Here is a 19,021-nt window from a genome sequence, read left to right on the forward strand (position 1 = left end):
CAGCAGTACAGTGAGGACAGTAAGTGCCTTAAGGGAGGAGTGCAAACTCTTTCTCTAATTACAGTTCTGTGCTTGCAGTGGTGAACACGGAGGAGAGGTGCACTGGGATCGCCTTAATGGGCAGAGCTCTGATGAGGAGAATTCTCCGAGCAGCCAAGGCTCCCGGCTCTGAATATTTGAACAAGTGCTGCATTTAAGAGCGGCCTTGCCCATGTTCAACAAAGTGACAGGAAGATGCTCTCAGGTTTGTTTTTTTTTGGAAAGCGTGCATCCGCGCCGTCAAGAAAGTTTCTCTGATCTGAGATCAGGGGTTTCGGAGATTGAACAAGTGGGTTTTTGTCCCATGTCTCTACGACCTTCCAAGTGGCCGCTAGAGGCATTATAATTTCATGGTGTTTCCTGGGGATGTTGAGAATGTTTTTTTTTACAGTTTTCTAATAGATTACATTTTTCGCCAGTTGTGACCTGCATGCAAATGGTGAGTTTTGGAGTATGTTCAGGGGGTCAAAATAGGTTTCAAACACGCATAAGAAAAATAATAATATATAAATTTTTTATTTATATATGTATATGTACATATATGTATATATATATATATGTATATATATATATATATATATATATACGTATATATATATATATATATATATATACGTATATATATATATATATATATATATACATATATATATATATATATATATATATATATATATATATATATATATATATATATATATATATATATATATATATACATATATATATATATATATATATATACATATATATACATATATAAATAAATAAATAAATAGCAGGTCTTATCACCGGGGCTCAGTCCCGAAAAATGTGGTGTGTCTAGCAACTACATTCAGCTGCAAAATCCTGTGCAGTGCAACATTCTCAGACTCATCACCATGTGTTTTGGCAGCTCTTCTATCTCTGACTTCTATCTGTTTGCTTATCAATGGTGTTGAAGTCATAGTTCTTCTCTATACTAATGTCAGCATGCGCATAAAGAATTTGTCGATGTTTTATGTTTAAATAACATATTGCCTGTTTCACTTGCAACCAGCAGTGATTTTTGACAAACTGGTTTCACTCTGATGTCCTAGCTGGCTGCTGTGAAATAGGGCCGTCTTGCAATTTGTAAGCAGACTTCATGGCTGTAAACAGGGGGAAAGGCAGTTATGTCTGGAAATAATGAAGATCCAACAGCCGCCAACTCTAAGAATGACTAATTAACACATTTCTATTTTTTTTCTCAAAGGAACTGTTACCAAAGTGTGAAAAGAGCCAAAGTCATTGTTTTTCATCATGGGAACATTTTTTCTGGAAATGACTGGTTTCTGTCAGGAAATAACATATCACACATACTGTAACTCAATGGGAAAACAGCCAACAGACCGTTTTAAAAGTCATAAACAAGATAAACAAAAAATCTGGAGACGCTTCTGGCTGACTTTTCTTTTTTTCACTACCCTGCTAAGCCCTGCTTGTGTTTGGTTCTGTTTTTTCTTACACTAAACTAAGTGAATGTGACAGCTGAATTTAGCTTATCCCTTCCCTGAATGCATTGTGCTGACGCAAATACAAATGTTTGCTTCCCTAATGGAGGACGCAAAAAATACTATTCTTGAAACGCTAAATAAGAAGAACAAAGATTTTGCGCCGATTATCCTCGCTGCCTGCAGACTTGTGCCTCCTCAAGCGGGAGGGAATGCGAGAAAACACTGCCTGTGCCCCGATAACATAACTCTGTAACAGTTAAGGATTTAAAATGATGAACTTCTCTCTTTTAGTGTATGTATGCGTCCGTGTATGTATTTTCATGCGTCAGTATCTGGTGTGTTTGTGTCTGTGTGAGTATCTTTGCATGTGGGGAATCTGAGGAAATGTTGGGTTGTAGGTTGGGCTGGATTGGGTTGAAATGGGGAATTGATTTGTGATTTATGGTTGTTGTATGGTGTCTGGGCTTCTGTTCATAAGCTGTAGATAGCTTCTGGGGAGTCCCATTTATTCATTCCCAAGTACAGAGTGTTATTTGTAGTTGTATTTTAATTGACTTGTGATATAAACTAAAACTAAACTGAACTGAACTGAACTGGCTTAAACAAGCTTTCCGTGGACTCCCGCGGGAACGCGGTGCAACACTGAGGGCGGTGTGATGTCACAAGTGATAGCACAGGACAAAAAACAGAGGGCCGCCGCGGCTTGGTCGTCAATCATTGTAAGTCTTGATTTAGTAATTGCTGCAATTGGAAAAAGCATATGAGAAAACAAGAGGCTGATAATATGCCGGTGGATGTACTGGGCATGTGTCCGAGCGATAGTAAATGACCGGGGTGAAGCAGTGTGAATAAAAGGTAATTATTGAGGGGGACTGAAAAAGCCAATACCCGCCAGCTGTACATTCACCTTTGGAACAAGGAGCGGGAGTGAGATCAATACGCCTCTCTCTTTTTCTCCCCCCACTGACTGCCTCCCCTCGCCGCGCTCATCACCAGAGGCTGCAGAGGAAGTGCGCGCCGGAGGAGACATTTATTACGGGGCCTGCCTCGGTGCCTCTGTGGGACACGCGCGGCCAGCGGTTCTGGGCTCTGCTCGTTAGCGGGCCTTGTGTCGAGCTAACAGGGGCTGTATGTCAGCATCGCTTACGTTACGTGACATCACCTCCCGCTGGGCCAATGATGGGAGCTTTTGACACAGCAGAAGGGATTGTGACGGGCCCCCGTCGGGGACGATTGCGCAGTCCAGGCACATTTGTGCTACCTTGTTTTTGTCGCTGTTAAACCTCTGTGGTAAAAATGCAGGCCTTTGGTGTTTCTGCGACACTAAAAGAAGCCGGTGGCCTGCTGCCTCTTGGGAGGAAAAAGCAAAAACAAAATATCTTCCTGTGAGTCAGGAAATAGTTCTTTTCATACATGTAAATCAATTTAATTTCTGATTCAAGTATCTGTCGCAAGCCTATATTGTTTGTTTAGTTTTTGATTTTTATCTACAGCCTTACTGATGTAACTCATTTTTTTTCAATGGCCCATGTAAAAATTATTTTGGTTCAGGCTACTGCTTATTCAGTGTGCATTTTTCAAAGAAATGCCACAGAGCAGAAAGGAAATCAGTTATATAAAAGGTTTAGTGATATATCTTTTTCAGTTGAGCTTCAAAACTCCAATCACTAAAATCTCAAAGGCTCTAAAGGTACTATTAAAAAAAAGGATTGATTATTGCGTAACAGCGAAGACTCAGAAAGTCAAGAGTTTTCAACAATGGAAACGAATCCACCACGCTGCAGCCTCAACAACATTTGTGCTTGTTTGTTGTTTGTCATCTGGCTTTGTTTTAACTGCACAGCAACGTGAAGAAAGTGTTTAACGGCAGCCAACTCAAAAGTCCTGGATGAGTGCACGCGTACACACAGTGTGTATTCCAGCAGCCCGTACAAGAGCTCCCAATATTCAATGTGTGTTTGGTTTGGCCATCTCTGAGCTCCTTCATGATTAACCCTCTGAGATGCTGCGTGAGCCAGTGAGTGTTTCATCTGCAAAAGGAGAAGTGAAGAATGCTCAGCTTTAATCTGTGAACGAGGTTGCCAAACCTCTTTTCTCTTTATCCAGATGCCTTGCCACTTTTTCGGGAGTAATTTAGAGAGCACATTATGCAAGAACCAACTATGGTAATCTTGCTTTACTGTGTTTCTTTCATAACATTTTTAAATAGAGTGTAATTTATTGTATAGGCAGCTTTACTGCCACAAATATGTGTGTTCCACTCTTTTGTATGTTACTTATCTTGTGACGAGGTGTCTGCAATATATTCTTCCAACACGACTTTCAACACAAGCAAGGTTACACCTGCCAAATCTCATTTCCTGTGATGTTTAATGGTGATTGTGGTTTTCCATCAAGTCAAAGCTCAGATGCAGTTTTGTCCTCTGTGTGACCCCTTTCAGGAGCAGAATATGAAAAAATACTGTACACGTACAGTACATGTGCTGTGAGATCACTCACTGCAATGATGTATGAATCATTGTATCCGAACCAAGCAGGTGCGTCAAGCTGCTGCTTGATGACAGACTGTTTAGTAAATTCCCGAGGTCATTTCAGCGTTTAATAGCCGTGTGTGTGTGTGTGTGTGTGTGTGTGTGTGTGTGTGTGTGTGTGTGTGTGTGTGTTACTTGGTGGAAACTATCGTCAGATTGAGCACCATAGTCCTGAGGTCACGTCACATAACACAACACCGGGCATCATGTTCTCCGTGTCACATCACTCACGGAACACTGGGCACAATATTCTCTATGTCACTTTGCGTAACGCAACACGGTGCCACATTTTCTTGAGGTTACGTCACCTAATGCAACACCGGGCACCGTATACTTGAGGTCACGTCACCTAACGCAACACTGAGCACCGTTTTATCTACGTCATGCCATGTAATGCAACACCGGGCAACGTGTTGTCTACAGTATATCATGCCAAATAACACAACACCAGGCAATGCTGCCCTGAAATTTTACTGTGGTGGGTTGCTCTTTAGGGTGACAACATGGAAAGAGAAGGACATGGGAGAAAAAGGAGCATGTTGGAAAATTCATCACAGCTCTGAGCGATAACGTTTGAAAGAGTGAAATACTGTTATCAAAGGTTTGTTTTGCTCTCAGCTGCTGTTGAATGATCTCTGAGCTTTTTTTTGCTCGAAAAACAAAAAAAATAAAATGACAAAAAAATAATGATATAGTACTGGGATACCTCCATACTTATGCCTAAAATTAGGTCTAAGTATGTACTGTAGGTATTTGTACTATTTCATACTATGTTTTCCACAATATTTATGTCAAAGCAATTAAGAAATATAGTTTTTACATATTACATTGCAGTTATGCAGAAGCTTAAATGCAGTCGCCTTTTTGTCTGGCTGAGAGTTCATAGATCCATCTCTACATCATGCATGTGTGCATGTGTGTGTGTGTGTGTGTGTGTGTGTGTGTGTGTGTGAGAGAGAGGACGTATTTGCTAACCTGACACTGGGACCAAGCTCCATTCACCTCCTGCTACAGCGCACCCTGCTGGCTGCCATCACGCAGACAGATGCGCTCAACTTGTGACACAACCGCATGAACTGTGGACATTATTTCTGTCTCATCTCGCCCCTGCGATGCTTAAACACTTGTCAGGGTTTTGCGTCATTGCTGGGAACGGGTGGGTGGCCGGTTAGCACGCTTGTCTGTGTCCATGTGTGTGTGTGTGTCGGTGTGGAGGTGTGTGTCAGTTTGTCAGCCGCGGTGCCTACAGGACACGTGGGGCTGCAGTCGGCTCGGGGTGGATGAATTACAGCACGCTGCGCCGCTCGTAGGAACGCCGCTGTGTTTGTCAGCAGGCCGCGGCTGCGCGCCTGTCCAGGAACACTGACTCAGACGAGTGGCTGCTCTTGCCGCAGCGGCGTATTGGGGGGTCAGAGAGACGTGAGAAGTGGCAAGCCAACGCAGTCAAATGGAAACGTGTGCAGTTAACTTTGCCGTATTGGGCTCGCAGGCAGCATTTCGTGCTTTGCTGCGGGAGCGGGGGCTCCTGCCATTGACTGATCAGTGAGTCACTGTGCGGTGGTTGCAGACAGCATCTGCTGGGGTGAATTTAATGCAGCTCGGCAAATTATGAGCTTTCATAATGTCATTGATGCAAGATTACTGTCGGCGCAGGGAGGCGAGGGAGCGAGGCGACCTGTGAAAGACAGGAGCGACGGGTGAAATAACTCAATTTTTTTCACCTCTGTGTTTCTATACCTGCACTTGAGGCCACCTCATAAGCGTTAAAGGTCCTGTATCATGCCCCTTTTCACATCGTAATCTTTGTATCTCAAGCTGCATTAGAGCCTGACACATTTTTTACCGAAAATGTATAGATCTCCAGCAAAATGCATAGTTAACCCTTTGTTTACAGTCTGCAGCCAAAATATATGTTAGTTTTTTTTTCCTTCAGAAGAAAGGAAATGTGTTTTAATTCTAATCACTAGTATTAGCACTGTCAAAAACCATTGGTGAAGTGAATCTGCACTGTGAGAGACCTTTAATGGCCAGGATGATATCGTACGCAAGTGGGCGACAGATACAAATGAAGGGCTTTGTGAAGATTAATCATGGTGTTTGCATTGGAAGCTGCCAGGCATATTAACCTACAGGCCATATTATATTTCTCTGTGGGAAGCGCAAAATAAATTAGCCATACATCAGAGCTGTCACCCCCTCCTCAGCTCACCGATGATCAATTTGAGAAATATTAGCATCCTTTCTTCCTACGCAGCAAATTTAAAACCTACACAGTTTATATTATCAGGACACTATTGGGTGGCTCTATAAAAGCAATGATATATCTGCTTTTGTCCCAGAATTTGGGGAAAGTGGGGTTAGTTCAGTGGGCATTAGGGGAGATTTATTGTTCCCAGTTCATCCCACAGTAAGTGGATTTTAGAGGATGGCGGTGCTTTGAAGAAGTGTGGGCTCATTTCCAGCTTTCCCTACAAATACCCCTCCTTGAATGTAAAGCTGCTTTGAAATGCCGCATTGTTCTCCTATGCGTTGTCAGTGAAGTGGCTCCAGGTCATACATAACTGTAGTGTTTAAGATTCATCCCCGGGCTATCTGATTTCCTGCTGGTACAGTTAAGCGGTTCACACAGTGAAATGGATAGGCTGCTTCTTTCAGTCCAAACAATGTCTGACTTAATGCTTGTGTGTCCTTTTCTACCCTTGTTCATCTGTTGTTACCATGTATTTTGTGTCGGTGTGACTGAGACAACGTATGTGAGCTTGTGTGTCACTATTTTTAAAGAGATAGAAGCCACACAGGTCTCAATATCACAAACTACCCCTGTGTGTTTGTTATGAAATGGGAAATACAATATGATCAAGTGTGTAGCCAGTGCCCAGTGTGCACTTGTGCCCCACCTGCTGGTTTCCTGGGAGAATAATAGCTTTTTTTCCCCCCAATGAGTCTGAAGTGCTTTATTTATTTAAATGTGGAACGTTATACCTCTGGAGTAAAAACATAAAGACACTGTAAAGAATTAAATGTCTTCATCAGCTTCAAGCTCTTTTTTCATTGCTCAAATAACTTCCCCCGAACCTTCTTTATTACGGACTAATTGACTTTTTATTTCCACGCACTATCTTTATGTGTAAAGGGAGCGTACCGATACAGTTGTACATAAAATTCATAATAAAATATGTTAATGTAATGTGGTTGCTGAAAGTAAACAAATGAAATGTAATGACATTGTACCTAGATGTTGCAGCTACCGCGCTGCGTCACACCTTTCTCAACCCAATCCAGATCTCTACATTCTCATTTTTCCACCTTGCAGGTTGCATCCTGCAGGTCAGCGGTGCCTGCGCTGATCGAAGACATGTTCTAAGGACGCCAGCCTCAGCCACGATGAAAGGGTTAGGAGCCAACCGCAGTCGTCACCTGTCGGACTCGTGCGAGCCGTCGGGATGCCCCCAGAAGCCCCTCTGCCCTTTGACCACCGACGCGCACGGCTCCTTCCTGCTGAGCCCCACCATGAACCACTATGGCACACTGGATCCGCACGTCCATCAGTGCACCCCCACCAGCCCCACCGCCCTGACCCCGGACTGCCTGCTGCCATTCAGCCAAATGACCAACAGCAGCACCTTCCCCCGCCTGCACTTTGCCTCCCAGGCCGACCAGGGCGACTGTCCCCAGGCCTGCATGGTGGCGGGAGGCGGCGGCGGGGCGATGCATGGCGGCAGGTCGGCTGCACTGACCAACTCCTTGTCACTGGGAATGGGCCTGGGCCTGGGCCTCACCGGCACTCCTATGATCACCAGCGGCTCGGCCACCATCTCGTCTGCGGCCGCCGCCAAGATGAACCGCCTGCCGGCCAACCTCTTCGATCAGCTGGAGCGCCACCTGCCCCTGCAGCGGGACGGCTTCAGCACGCTGCAGTTTCACAGAGGGCGCATGTCCAAGCAGCGCAGCGAGAGCCCCGGACGCATCCGCCACCTGATGCACTCCGTCCAGAAGCTCTTTGCCAAGTCCCAGTCTCTGGAAAACTCGGCGGTCAAGGGCAACGCCAACGGCCGCTCGGCCGGGGGTGCGGCGGCCACCGGCGCCGTGGGCTCTGGGGAGGACGGCGCCGGTGGGAGGCAGTCCCGCAGGAGCAAGAGCAAAGACAGGGCTAAGACGGAGGCGCCGAAGCAGAGGCTGAGGCCGAATGCACTCGGCCTCTGGAGCTCAGACGACGCCCTTGACGCCGACGCCGCCAAAGCAGGCACCATCGCCGTGGGCTACCGCAACCCGCTGACCATGATGACTCTCGGCAGGGCCGTTTCCGACAGCCAGGCCAGGCACATTCCACAGGGCTACAACACCATCTCCACACATTCTCTCAAGACCTCGAAAAGCAGCAGCGACCTCAAGTTTTTGGCATGCCCGGCAGCACAGGTAGATTCAAGAATTTAGAGATTCAACGATTTTTATTTGCCACATGTCAGGTTACATGGCAGTGAAATGTTGGTATAGAGGAAGCTGACGTGAATGTGCAATGTGAGGTACAAAAAAATATTATAACAGTAAAAAGAAATGGCATGTTAAATATAAAAAGGTTAAACCTCCACCCCAAAAGACGTGAAATTTGTCCTCCGCATTTGACCCATCCCCTGGGGTAGCAGTGAGCAGCAGCGGTGCCACACTCTGTAATCTTGGCCAATCTGACTCCCCCAAGTCCAACCACAAATACCAAGTGCCAAGCACAGATGCAAAGGGTACCATTTTTATAGTCTTTGGTGTGACCCAGCCGGGATTGAACCCACAATCTCCCAGTCTCAGAGCAGACACTCCACCACTAGACCACTGAGCTACTAGTGGTCTAAAAATAAAAGGTCCAAAAAATATATGGTCTAAAAAAGTAAAAGAGTTATATATTTATATATATATATATATATATATATGTATATATATATATATATATATATATATATATATATATATATATATATATATATATATATATACATATATATATATATATATTTATATATATATATATATATATTAAAAAAAAAAGACAGATAAGAGTGTTAAAACAATACGATATAAGTTCACATAATTAGATGCAAACAATGGAATGCAAAGTATGAAACAGTACCATGATAATAATAATAAAGAGCAGGCCTTCGCTGAGGCTCAGTCCCGAATAATAATAATGATAATAATAATATTAATAATAATAATAATAATAATAATAATAATAATAATAATAATAATAATAATAATAATAATGACATTAATAGGTAGGAGGAACCAGGGAGGACGAGGGACGAGCCAGAGCAAGCAAGGATGACTCGGCGGTGAAAAGAGGTTCCTGGTCCACACTCACCCTCAGCCAGGCCAGGCAAGTGTTGCAGAAGGGCTCCGCTACAGTCAACAGGACCCTTCTTAAGTCAAAGTCATGCCATCAAGATCTGGCACAGCAGTTCCTTCAGGTAGGAGGGCCAGTGAGTATTCACCTTCATCATCACTCTTAGTAAGTTTGCATGCGTCTTTCTATGATTTCTCTGAGTTGTTTCGATCTCTTTTGAGCACTGACAAATAGTTTCCACTTTCGCCTGATGATTTGACCTTTTTTATGCTTGCCCTTTATATTCTTTATTGTCAATGTTAAGGCTTAGTTATAAATTCCCCTGTCATAATTTCTTCTTTAAGAGCCATCTCACTTTTAGCACACAATAAAAATCACACTCGCCATATTATTTTTTTATTTGACAAAAATCAAATCCAATCAAACCAAGACCAAACCATCAGAACGAAGGGTGATTGAAATCTTTTCTTCCTGAAAACGGCCTGCTCAATCGCACAGTCTCACACCGGCATTGATTCTATCATCTAGGTCCCTGTGGGGGACTGGGCAACTCTGGGTAGAGGCAGGGCCAAAGGTACAGAGATCCCCTGTCGAAGGATGCGCAGTGGCAGCTACGTGAAGGCAATGGGAGACTTGGAAGACAGCGAGGACTCGGAGGGGAGCCCCAAACCTTCCCCCAAATCTGCTGCGCGTCGTCACAGCTACCTGAAGGCCACCCAGCACTCCTTGAGCGAGCAGCAGCAACCTCCAGCTCCTCCACGCAAGTGAGTCCCACACCTTTACGTTTAAATCGTATGAATTCACGGCCTCGTCTGTCATACTCATTTTTTTATGTTTGGTGTGTTTAACTATCTATATGTGTTCAATGTAAAACAGGATACGTCTTCAAATCTGGAGGAAACATTTTTCTTGTAGTCTCATAGGGGGTCCAGCAGGTGGCAGTATCTCACCGTCTTAACTTTATTCAAGTCCTGCTTGTGGGACGTGTTATTTGGGTGTAGAGTTGCCAACCGTCTATTAAAATACAGAAGTATCCCGTATTTGACAATCAAATGGTGCGTCCCGTTTTGAATTTACACGGGACGGGGGTTGTCCCGTATTTTGGAAGTTGTCTTGAGCGTAAATTGATTTTCGATGCAAACTCAAATTCGTTTCCACGGAGTTTGCGTTCAAAATCCTAATCGACGTAGCTGAAGGCAATACAATTGCGCAGCCCATCCACAACAACTGCGTGCTGGCTGCGTAGCTTGCGTAGAGTAGGCTATGAATCAGTATCGCTTGTTCTTTTCAAGTTTATTTAATTCCTTTGTAAAAGCCATCCATCCTGCACTTTATTGATCGTTGTGTAAATATATGTTCAATTAAAAGTTTTTAATCCAATTTAAACATCCATCTTATTTCTAATATCTGGTGGGAGCAAAGCCGTTCAAACTATGTGAACCATATACTTTTCTGAAACCCTATTTTAAGTTATGAATCACCACGACTGGCGAGCCACTGGCCCCTGATGGTCAACTGCTAGCTGAGGCATCTTTTATTTTTCTGAATGAAAGTTGGCAACACTATTTGGGTGAGAGACGCAAGTTAAGGAGAGGGTCAGGTGGCTTGCAGTGTTTTCTCTGTATCCGGTGCGACAGCAGTAGGAGATGAAATGTCGCCATGTGTCTCACCTCCTCCATCCTGCACGGACAGGCCGCGTTGCTACGCTCTCATGCGGGAGGATTATCTGTGGTCGCCGCTGCAGAGTGCTTGCTCTATGCAGCATCTGAGGTCAGTGCCATCCTTAGGAAGGCAAGTGTTGGCCCTCCGCCCTCACTCACATGTCCCTCCCCCAGCACTACCCAACACCCGCTTCTTAAATAACACCGTACCTCTCCTCCCCCCCTCCCCACTGCCCGACACGCCATCCCTTCCCGTGCAGGTACCCTGAGTGCTGTGTTAGTATTTTAGCGTCACCTGGTTCCTCAAGTCCTGACTCATATCATGCAAATCTCCCATGCAAATCACTCCAACCACACCCTGCTGCTCGGTGCGCACGTAATGTTCATGAACGGCAGCTAACAACTGTGATGCGTGCCTTGAGAGTTTTTTTTTTTTTTTAACATGTGGATACTTCATTACTATTGTTTTATAAACAGTGGTGGAAAAAAGTCTTTGGGCACCCCTGATGCATTTAGAATCACTCCAAGGCTCCAAGGACAATTTCTTTTCATGCATTCGCCCTTAACCGAGATTCTCCCTTTTGCACGAGCACTGTCCAGGTCCAAACTTGTTGTTTCAGCAAGGCAATGCCCATTGCCACACATCCAGTAAAAATACGAGATGATGATGTGGATTCATAATTATTTTTGAGAATATTTAAGTCAGTGCAAAACATTTTTCCACCACTGTCAATGCTCAAATATAGAATTATATAGACTTGGGAATCTAAATCAAAACACAGGTATGACTTTTACATATTCTTTAGATGCACACATTTGAATAGCATTTAATTAAAGGATGCACTGGGGCACTTTTAAGAGCATGATTTGAAAGTTTCTCGATGACATCACTGAAACAAAGCCTTCAAGATTTCTGCTATTTGATTCCTGGGAGGCTAATTAGTTCCCTCGCTCCAACAGTTCCCTACCTTCCCTGAAAGAGCTGTCAACAAACCGGAGCCTTGACAACCTGGACTGCCTGGTGAGCCCGGTGGAGGCCCCTCAGCGCCACAGACACGCTGATTTCAGCCACTGCTCCAGCACACTGGGCAGAAACACAGGCACTCAGGTATGTTCTTTCCTTCCTCTAATCAAATGTGTTGCCATGACATCATAGCGCTTGTCTGGCGTGCAAGTCTGGAGTTTCAGTTGGGATGAAAATGACGGCAGTATTTAATTAAATCTTGTCATTTTGCATGCATATGGCGACTAAATGAAGCGGCTAATTCGATTATTTTGTATTACTGTCAAAGTGAAGGGTGCATGTGACCACCAGACAAATAAAATAAACACTAACCACATGTTCAAAACAACCTCAAATATGAAAAATCAAACGCAAACTATCTCGTGGCAAGCCGCCATGTGTTTGCATAACGTTAAAATAGCTGATGTGTCTCAAACCTGGGAGAGCCTTGTAGTATTACGCACAGCAATGGTGCAAAAACCCATCATGAGTTTAAACACACTTCTGAAGGGACAAATGTAAAAATAGTTTTCTGGGCTGGTTGTATTTCTTTTTCATGTCCTCTGATCAAACACTTCTGATATTGTAGGGTGTCAGTGCTCGCTCCAGTTGCACAAAGAACACAGTAGTCTGTGTGGCAAAAACAACACTTAAACAAAGATATTTTTATCCCATCTCTGCATTTAGAACTAACATTCCACTCTTGTGGAAAGTTTACGGCATTAAACTGTAAACAATGCTAGTTCAACGGATGAGGCCAGCCTGCAATTCACATTTAATTTTCTTTTTACTTTTTCATACAAGCTTTCACTTAGTTTTGGAGGCATACACTGTTATGTTCAGGTTCTCAAATTCTTCAATCGTCAAGTAATTAACAGCATTAATAGCTTGACATTTTCAAATGAATGCCACAGCAGTTTTTAGCTATAACTATAATGCTACCATTATTGCCAATGTTTTCATTATAGATTGTACATGGAAAAAACAAATAAAATGTATTGCATTGTTACATATTAAGCTACGTGTTTCTAAACCAGTTTGACAATAATGCAGTCCGTTTTTGTCCATGTGTTGCCTGAAAGCATTTTTTCTTTAAACTCTTTATTTACAAGCGTAAAGATATCCAGCATTTCAAGAGCAGAGAAAACACTGAAGATGAAATAAATAGAGGGTCTGCCGTGTCCCAGTTGATAATACATGATTTGCTCTGTCTCAACATTCCCAACAGAAACCTCTGAATTAATTGTAATCCCTCCACATTAATAGATACAATACAGTTACAACAGATTGAAATTATGTCAACAACAGAGAAGGGTGGCACACACACAATACGTATGCTGTATGTACTGTATTGGGATTGAATATGTATATACATATTAGAATTTCCGCTTTGTCCTCCAACAACAAGAGCTCTGCAGTAAACGCATTTTACAAGGTCTGCCTTCTGCCCTCAGCGTGTGAGTCTGCACACGTTCTTTCAGGTATGCGGGCAAGGTTTCGGGCATTCTATGCCGTACTGCGAGGGGGAATCGCAGGCAGTGGAGGCGCTGGATCTGCCTGCGCCTACATGCTTCCGGTCACGCAGCCACAGCTACCTGCGGGCCATTCAGGCCGGCTGCTCCCAGGACGACGACACGGCCTCCGTTGACTCCGAGTCACCACCACCCACATCTAAAGGCTACGGCTACAGCTCCAACACCTGTGAGTGCCAGTGAGATGGACGGGCAGAACCATTGCTCATTGGGGGGGGGGGGGGGGGGTAGCTGAATAGCTAAAGAGATAATGTCTCCAGGGGTTGTGAAGTAGAAGGCATGAACTCACTTATGAGTTGGTATTAAAACAGACCTCATCTGAGGACCAGAAAATGTGGCTCCTAAAAACACTACATTGTAGCCTTAGAGAGGGCTAATGATGAATATAGTCGGAATATCAACCTGTTCTACATAGTAAGAAGGTCTGCGAATTGCCAGGAAGTCTCGAGCATCTGAATAAAAGAATAAAATATGGTTAGAAATTCTGCATGTAGTATAGTGTGAAACAGATATATATATATAGTGTGTCAGTTTTTGAGTGGCAACAGTGTGGTGCAGTGGTTTGCAGGTTAATTCCCCTTAGTTTTCATATGTCTATGTGGGTTCTTCTGGGTTCTCTAGTTTCCTCCCACAGTCCAAATACATGTACTTTAGGCAAATTTAAAAAAAATTACGTTACAGCCGATGAATTTATTTGTTGATATATTTTTTTTCCACTGTAGTGGGTTTTGAAGAAAATATAAAGTACAGTAAAGCAGTTGTGTTTTTGTATAACCAACAAATATAATGTGAGATATTTTTCTTTCTGATGGTTATAATTGTGTATATTTTCACTAACTCAAAAAGGTGGATAACTTTAAAAAAATCAATTATGATTTTGTTATATACAACATGTTATACATGTCCAATCTTGATTGTAATACCCCTAGCGCATAAACATCACTGACTATGATCCTAATGATGGTAAATTGTGTTAGTCCCCTATACTGTCCCCATTTACTGAAACCTCACCACAACCGGTAACATTAAACTCAATATTCTTTTTAAATATGCATGTGATAAACTTAAACTCGATATTGTCATATGGCGCATTGCTGCACCACATTAAAAAAAAATGCATCCAATTTCAAATTTAAAAATATTTTTATTAGACTACATTTACATGTTATTTATATACATTTTATTTATAGTTGCCTCACTCCTTCACATTTTATAATCTGCATCCACTCCCTTCTTTGTTTTTTGGTGGGAGATGCCCACCAAATGTTGATTTAATAATTATTTTTGTACACGTGTTTTTCCCCCCGTACATTATACTGGGCATACAGTATTTAAGGAATCAGTCTAACCGGCATTTGACCTTAAACGCATCGATGCGTCTTGTGCCATTGTGCCCTCGTTCCCGCCCTTAATCCACCATCAATTGTGACTTGGATGCTACAATGTCAAAAACACGGCCAGTACATTAACAGCCTCTGAAGCACGTTCTTATCCAAATATGTACGTAAAGGGAATATGATTTAGGTCAGGGTGGAATTTAGTTTCCCGCGGTGTCAACTGGCCAAACGCAATCCACCTACCGGCAAGAAATCCTCGGGCAACGTAACGACGACACTTCCACCAATCACGTCCGAGTCCGATTAGGTCGATGAGCGTATTGAACAAATCACTCGCCAAAGAGCTGTTACGGAGAAATCGTGGAGTCCAATCGTGGTCGTCAAGGGCGTGTACTACAAGTCTTTTCTTCAGAGCGTCGCTGGCTGCCTGTGTGTATCGCGGCAGGACAACGTAGCCCGTCTGCATCTCGTCTGCCTTTCATGAATGACCAGAAAATACGGATTTTCCAGTCAACCGCCTAACAGTAAGGTTTTGTCCCCCTTTCTCCCGACTGCGGTGATTGTGTTCGAGCTACCAGTGGTTTTCAGCTGGTTAGCTGGTTCAGGGCAGGCTATCGATAGCTAACGATAATGGTATGGCAGGTTAGCCTGCTAACGTGGATGAAGAAAGGATGAAAACCTGATACAATACTAGTTGTTAGCGAGCGGGCGAGGCAGGTATATGTGTGGTGGGTCCTTTACTGGGGTTAACGGACCGTACAGAAAGCACCGCTGTGTCTTTTGTTGCTTCCTTTCTTTCTCTGCCATTTGTGCCCGAGGCTAACGTTACTCGCTGAGTGGTCTGGTTAAATGCCCCATGTGTTATCACACTGCGCTGAGCGCTTGACGTGCTAGCGGCGTTAGCTCGCCGTTGCCGAGGCGTCTCCTGTCGGCTCCCCGGCCAGTGTTGTGTCCCTACTGGTTTCCGATTTAACTGGTTTCTTTGCCGAACAGCTGCAGTCAGCAGATTCGACACAAATTCTCAAACATACCGAACATATTACCGGCGATTTTAAAGTCTCAGCCCACATCTACCACGGCGAATATGCTTCTGTAAATGAGCGCTATGTACTAGTGACATTAAAAAAAAAAAATAAATAAATAAATAAACAAAAAAGACAATAAGGAAAATGTGAAAACCAATTTTGCGTCGAGTTGGACTCGACTTTCCTCCAACAAAATCATAGAATTTGTGTCGGATCTGCTGACGGCGGCGCAGCACATCTGCAGCCGTTCGGCAAGGATACTAGTTAAATCGGAAAACCAGTACGGACACAACAGCGGCACTAGTTGGGCGAACCAAATCATTTCCGTCTGTTTCCGTCAATGCCCCGGCTAAGGCTGACTAATGCGGGACGCAACTGGCGCGATCTCACTCGCAGACTGGTTGCGGGTGTAAGATGTGGACCTATTTTTACCTTTTCCACGTCGAAATTGTGCCCTTAGGGTCGCAGGGTTCATTCAATTTCAGCCTGTGCTTGTATTTACCTTAAACACGTTTACCGGGCGATTAGATTAACATGAGCTGCTAAATGAAGTTACGTGTGCTAACATTACGGGATTAGACTTTCCTATCCAACATGGGGCATGTGACAGCGTTGCAAGTCTTTAGGGAAGTTATGAATACCGTCCAGCTCAACTTATCGGCGCACTGTTGTAAAAAATAAATAAACAATAATAATCCAAAATTCATTTGTTTTTTTCCTTTCACGGTTCGACCCATTCAAAAAGCTCTGTATGAAATCATCTTCACTTGGCGTTAGCAATGACCGCTTTCTAGAAAAGTGCTGACCACTAACTTTGGCATTCCCCTTTTTATGTACACAGCTGCTATCTATCATGTGTTAAGACCTGAGGACATAATCAATAATGCATCTGCTTCCTGCTCTGTGTAGCGCAGTGCACTTTAGCAGTTAGGACACTTTACTGTGCTTGTGTAAGAGCCAGCCGTCAAAGGATTGACAAAGGAGGACAGACACAACATGACTATACCATCTTCTCACAGTACAATAATGTTCTTTTTTGTTGTTGTTGTTTTTAGGTCGTCCGTACGATTATTTAAACAAAAGCATCTATCTGGATTATAATTTTTCTTATTTATGCAATTTATGAAAAATTAAACTTCAAAAGTCTCTAAATGGGCAGCCGCAAACAGTGTCTCAAAATCTGAAACGGCAATTTAAATCTCCAATTTAAATGGCATCATTGGAACAAGGCGTGTTCATTGTATGTGACACCATATTGCACAAGGCATGGTGTCGTCTGTGTTTGACCGTGGATAGACTGTGAGTCACCGCCACTGTATCGCGCTCCTCTTCCTCTTGCTGTCATTGATGAGGTAATCTCTTGACTGAATGGGCGAAGCAGCCGTAGCCTCGCAGCAAAGTCAACAGCACACGTGCCTTTCAGTGGTGCCGGCGAAGCTATCAGTCAACATGTTTAAACACTGATGTCACAGACTAGTCCTCGGCTGGCCCAGCTGAACAAGAGGACTTTATGTCATCTCATATGGGTGGCGTAATGATTCCAAATACATTAAGAGTAAATAAAAAACACTAATTCCAAAATCAATTTTAAAGAAAATATATTTTGTTAGTTTATTGTCAGTTTGCTTTTAGTTAACTACTGTTAATAAACATTATGTGCCTCGCAAAATATGCATTTTGATAGTCTACAGTGTTGCACTAAAATTTCAGGGATCACACAAGTGATTTCTTTTCTTATCAGCAAATACTTAAAATTATGTGCCACTTTGTCACAAACTTCATCCCGCTGACATTTAACGTGATACCTCAGACTTTAAACAATGCCTGGTATCCACTGCAGAGGATAGGCTCAAACAGTACATGCTATTAGCACGTCCTCAGTCATCACCTGTAACCTTTTAACGGCGCCATTATAAAGAATAACTTCCTCAAGCACAGTCTTGTTTGGATTAATCCCAGTTTCACACCCATCACAGGCACGTGGCACATGTCGTCACAGCAGCTAACGAGGCCGCGACCCAGACTTGCCCTCATTCAGCAGGTGGCATTTAAAACCTCAGGAGAGAAATCAGCCTTTTCTGTCAAAGCCGCTGATGTCTTAGTTTTCAGCCTTGAAGGAGGAGGGCCACAGTTACACATTGAATACAAACTTTCACAATGCGACCTGCTGCCATCTAAGTCACAACTGTCACATTTTGTTTCTGCCGCTAACTGCTTTTGACAGTTTCATGGGCTTGTTTTGTCAGCTTTTCCTCTTCCCAGGCTCATCTGCGCACTGGGATCTGTCTCTACAGTTAGCTCTGGCAAACACTCAGCACTCTCTGTTTCCTCTTATCGGCTAGCCTGTCTCTGCTACTGATGAGCCCGTTGAAGTCACCGCCTTAGAATCCACTTTCTGTTTTATAGTCCTAACACCTTTCATTCAGCCTGACCAGTGTAGACATGTTTGCCCTTTCTACACTTTAGGAGTCTTCTTCTTCTTCTTCTTCTTCTTCTTCTTCTTCTTCTTCTTCTACTATTCCTTTTAGGGGTCACAGCAGCACATCATCTGCATCTTCTTTTGTCTCCCTGCAGACCTCCTGCCTGGCACTTCCTTGTGAATGCAAGCTAAAGTAACACTTTCCCACATGAGATATTAAAACTAGTGTGGCATTGTGGTTCTTTATTGTGCACACTTTGTAAAAAGAAGTTGCTTGTCGGGAAACAGGGCCGAGTTATTATTCAGTTAAACTTGTCCATTGTACCTCACATGTGCATCAAGAGCTTAACTCCAATCCTAACAGGAGAGTGAGTCATAGGAGTTCTAATCTCCTAATCTATGATTATGATTTTCATATGTCAACCTGGCGTTCTGTCGCACAATTAAACACCGCGCTTGGAGAGAGCTCCTGCCCCCACCTCTTTATATGGCTCATGTCCGGGGTTGTTGGAAATATTTAACAGCAGTGTCTAAAGGTTTAGTGTTAACTTTGCCCTCTAGCCACACACAGCCAGTGGCTTTCGGTAGCAACCAATACGGATGCCAAATGATGATAATAATAATAATAATAATAATAATAATAATAATAATAATAATAATAATAATA

The 19,021-nt window shown here is 43.3% G+C and overlaps 1 protein-coding gene across 5 annotated transcripts in view; it reads left to right on the forward strand.

The window, feature by feature from the left end:
* dlgap4a (discs, large (Drosophila) homolog-associated protein 4a) overlaps window positions 1–19,021 on the forward strand; it is a 72,322-nt gene that overhangs the window by 41,794 nt on the left and 11,507 nt on the right. For 2 of the 5 annotated variants that reach the window (XM_076041741.1, XM_076041742.1), the window contains exons 2-7: window positions 7,359–8,461; window positions 9,310–9,513; window positions 9,906–10,141; window positions 11,070–11,147; window positions 11,999–12,146; window positions 13,496–13,742. In XM_076041741.1, the coding sequence (XP_075897856.1) occupies window positions 7,430–8,461; window positions 9,310–9,513; window positions 9,906–10,141; window positions 11,070–11,147; window positions 11,999–12,146; window positions 13,496–13,742 (1,945 nt within the window). In that variant the 5' untranslated portion in view covers window positions 7,359–7,429. The remainder of the gene's footprint in view (window positions 1–7,358; window positions 8,462–9,309; window positions 9,514–9,905; window positions 10,142–11,069; window positions 11,148–11,998; window positions 12,147–13,495; window positions 13,743–19,021) is intronic. The other 3 variants (XM_076041743.1, XM_076041744.1, XM_076041745.1) reach the window with 3 other exon arrangements.

Source organism: Nelusetta ayraudi, unplaced genomic scaffold (genome assembly GCF_046127955.1).
Source record: "Nelusetta ayraudi isolate G7.1 ecotype Tasmania unplaced genomic scaffold, CSIRO-AGI_Nayr_v1 ptg000070l, whole genome shotgun sequence".
Taxonomy (NCBI): domain Eukaryota; kingdom Metazoa; phylum Chordata; class Actinopteri; order Tetraodontiformes; family Monacanthidae; genus Nelusetta; species Nelusetta ayraudi.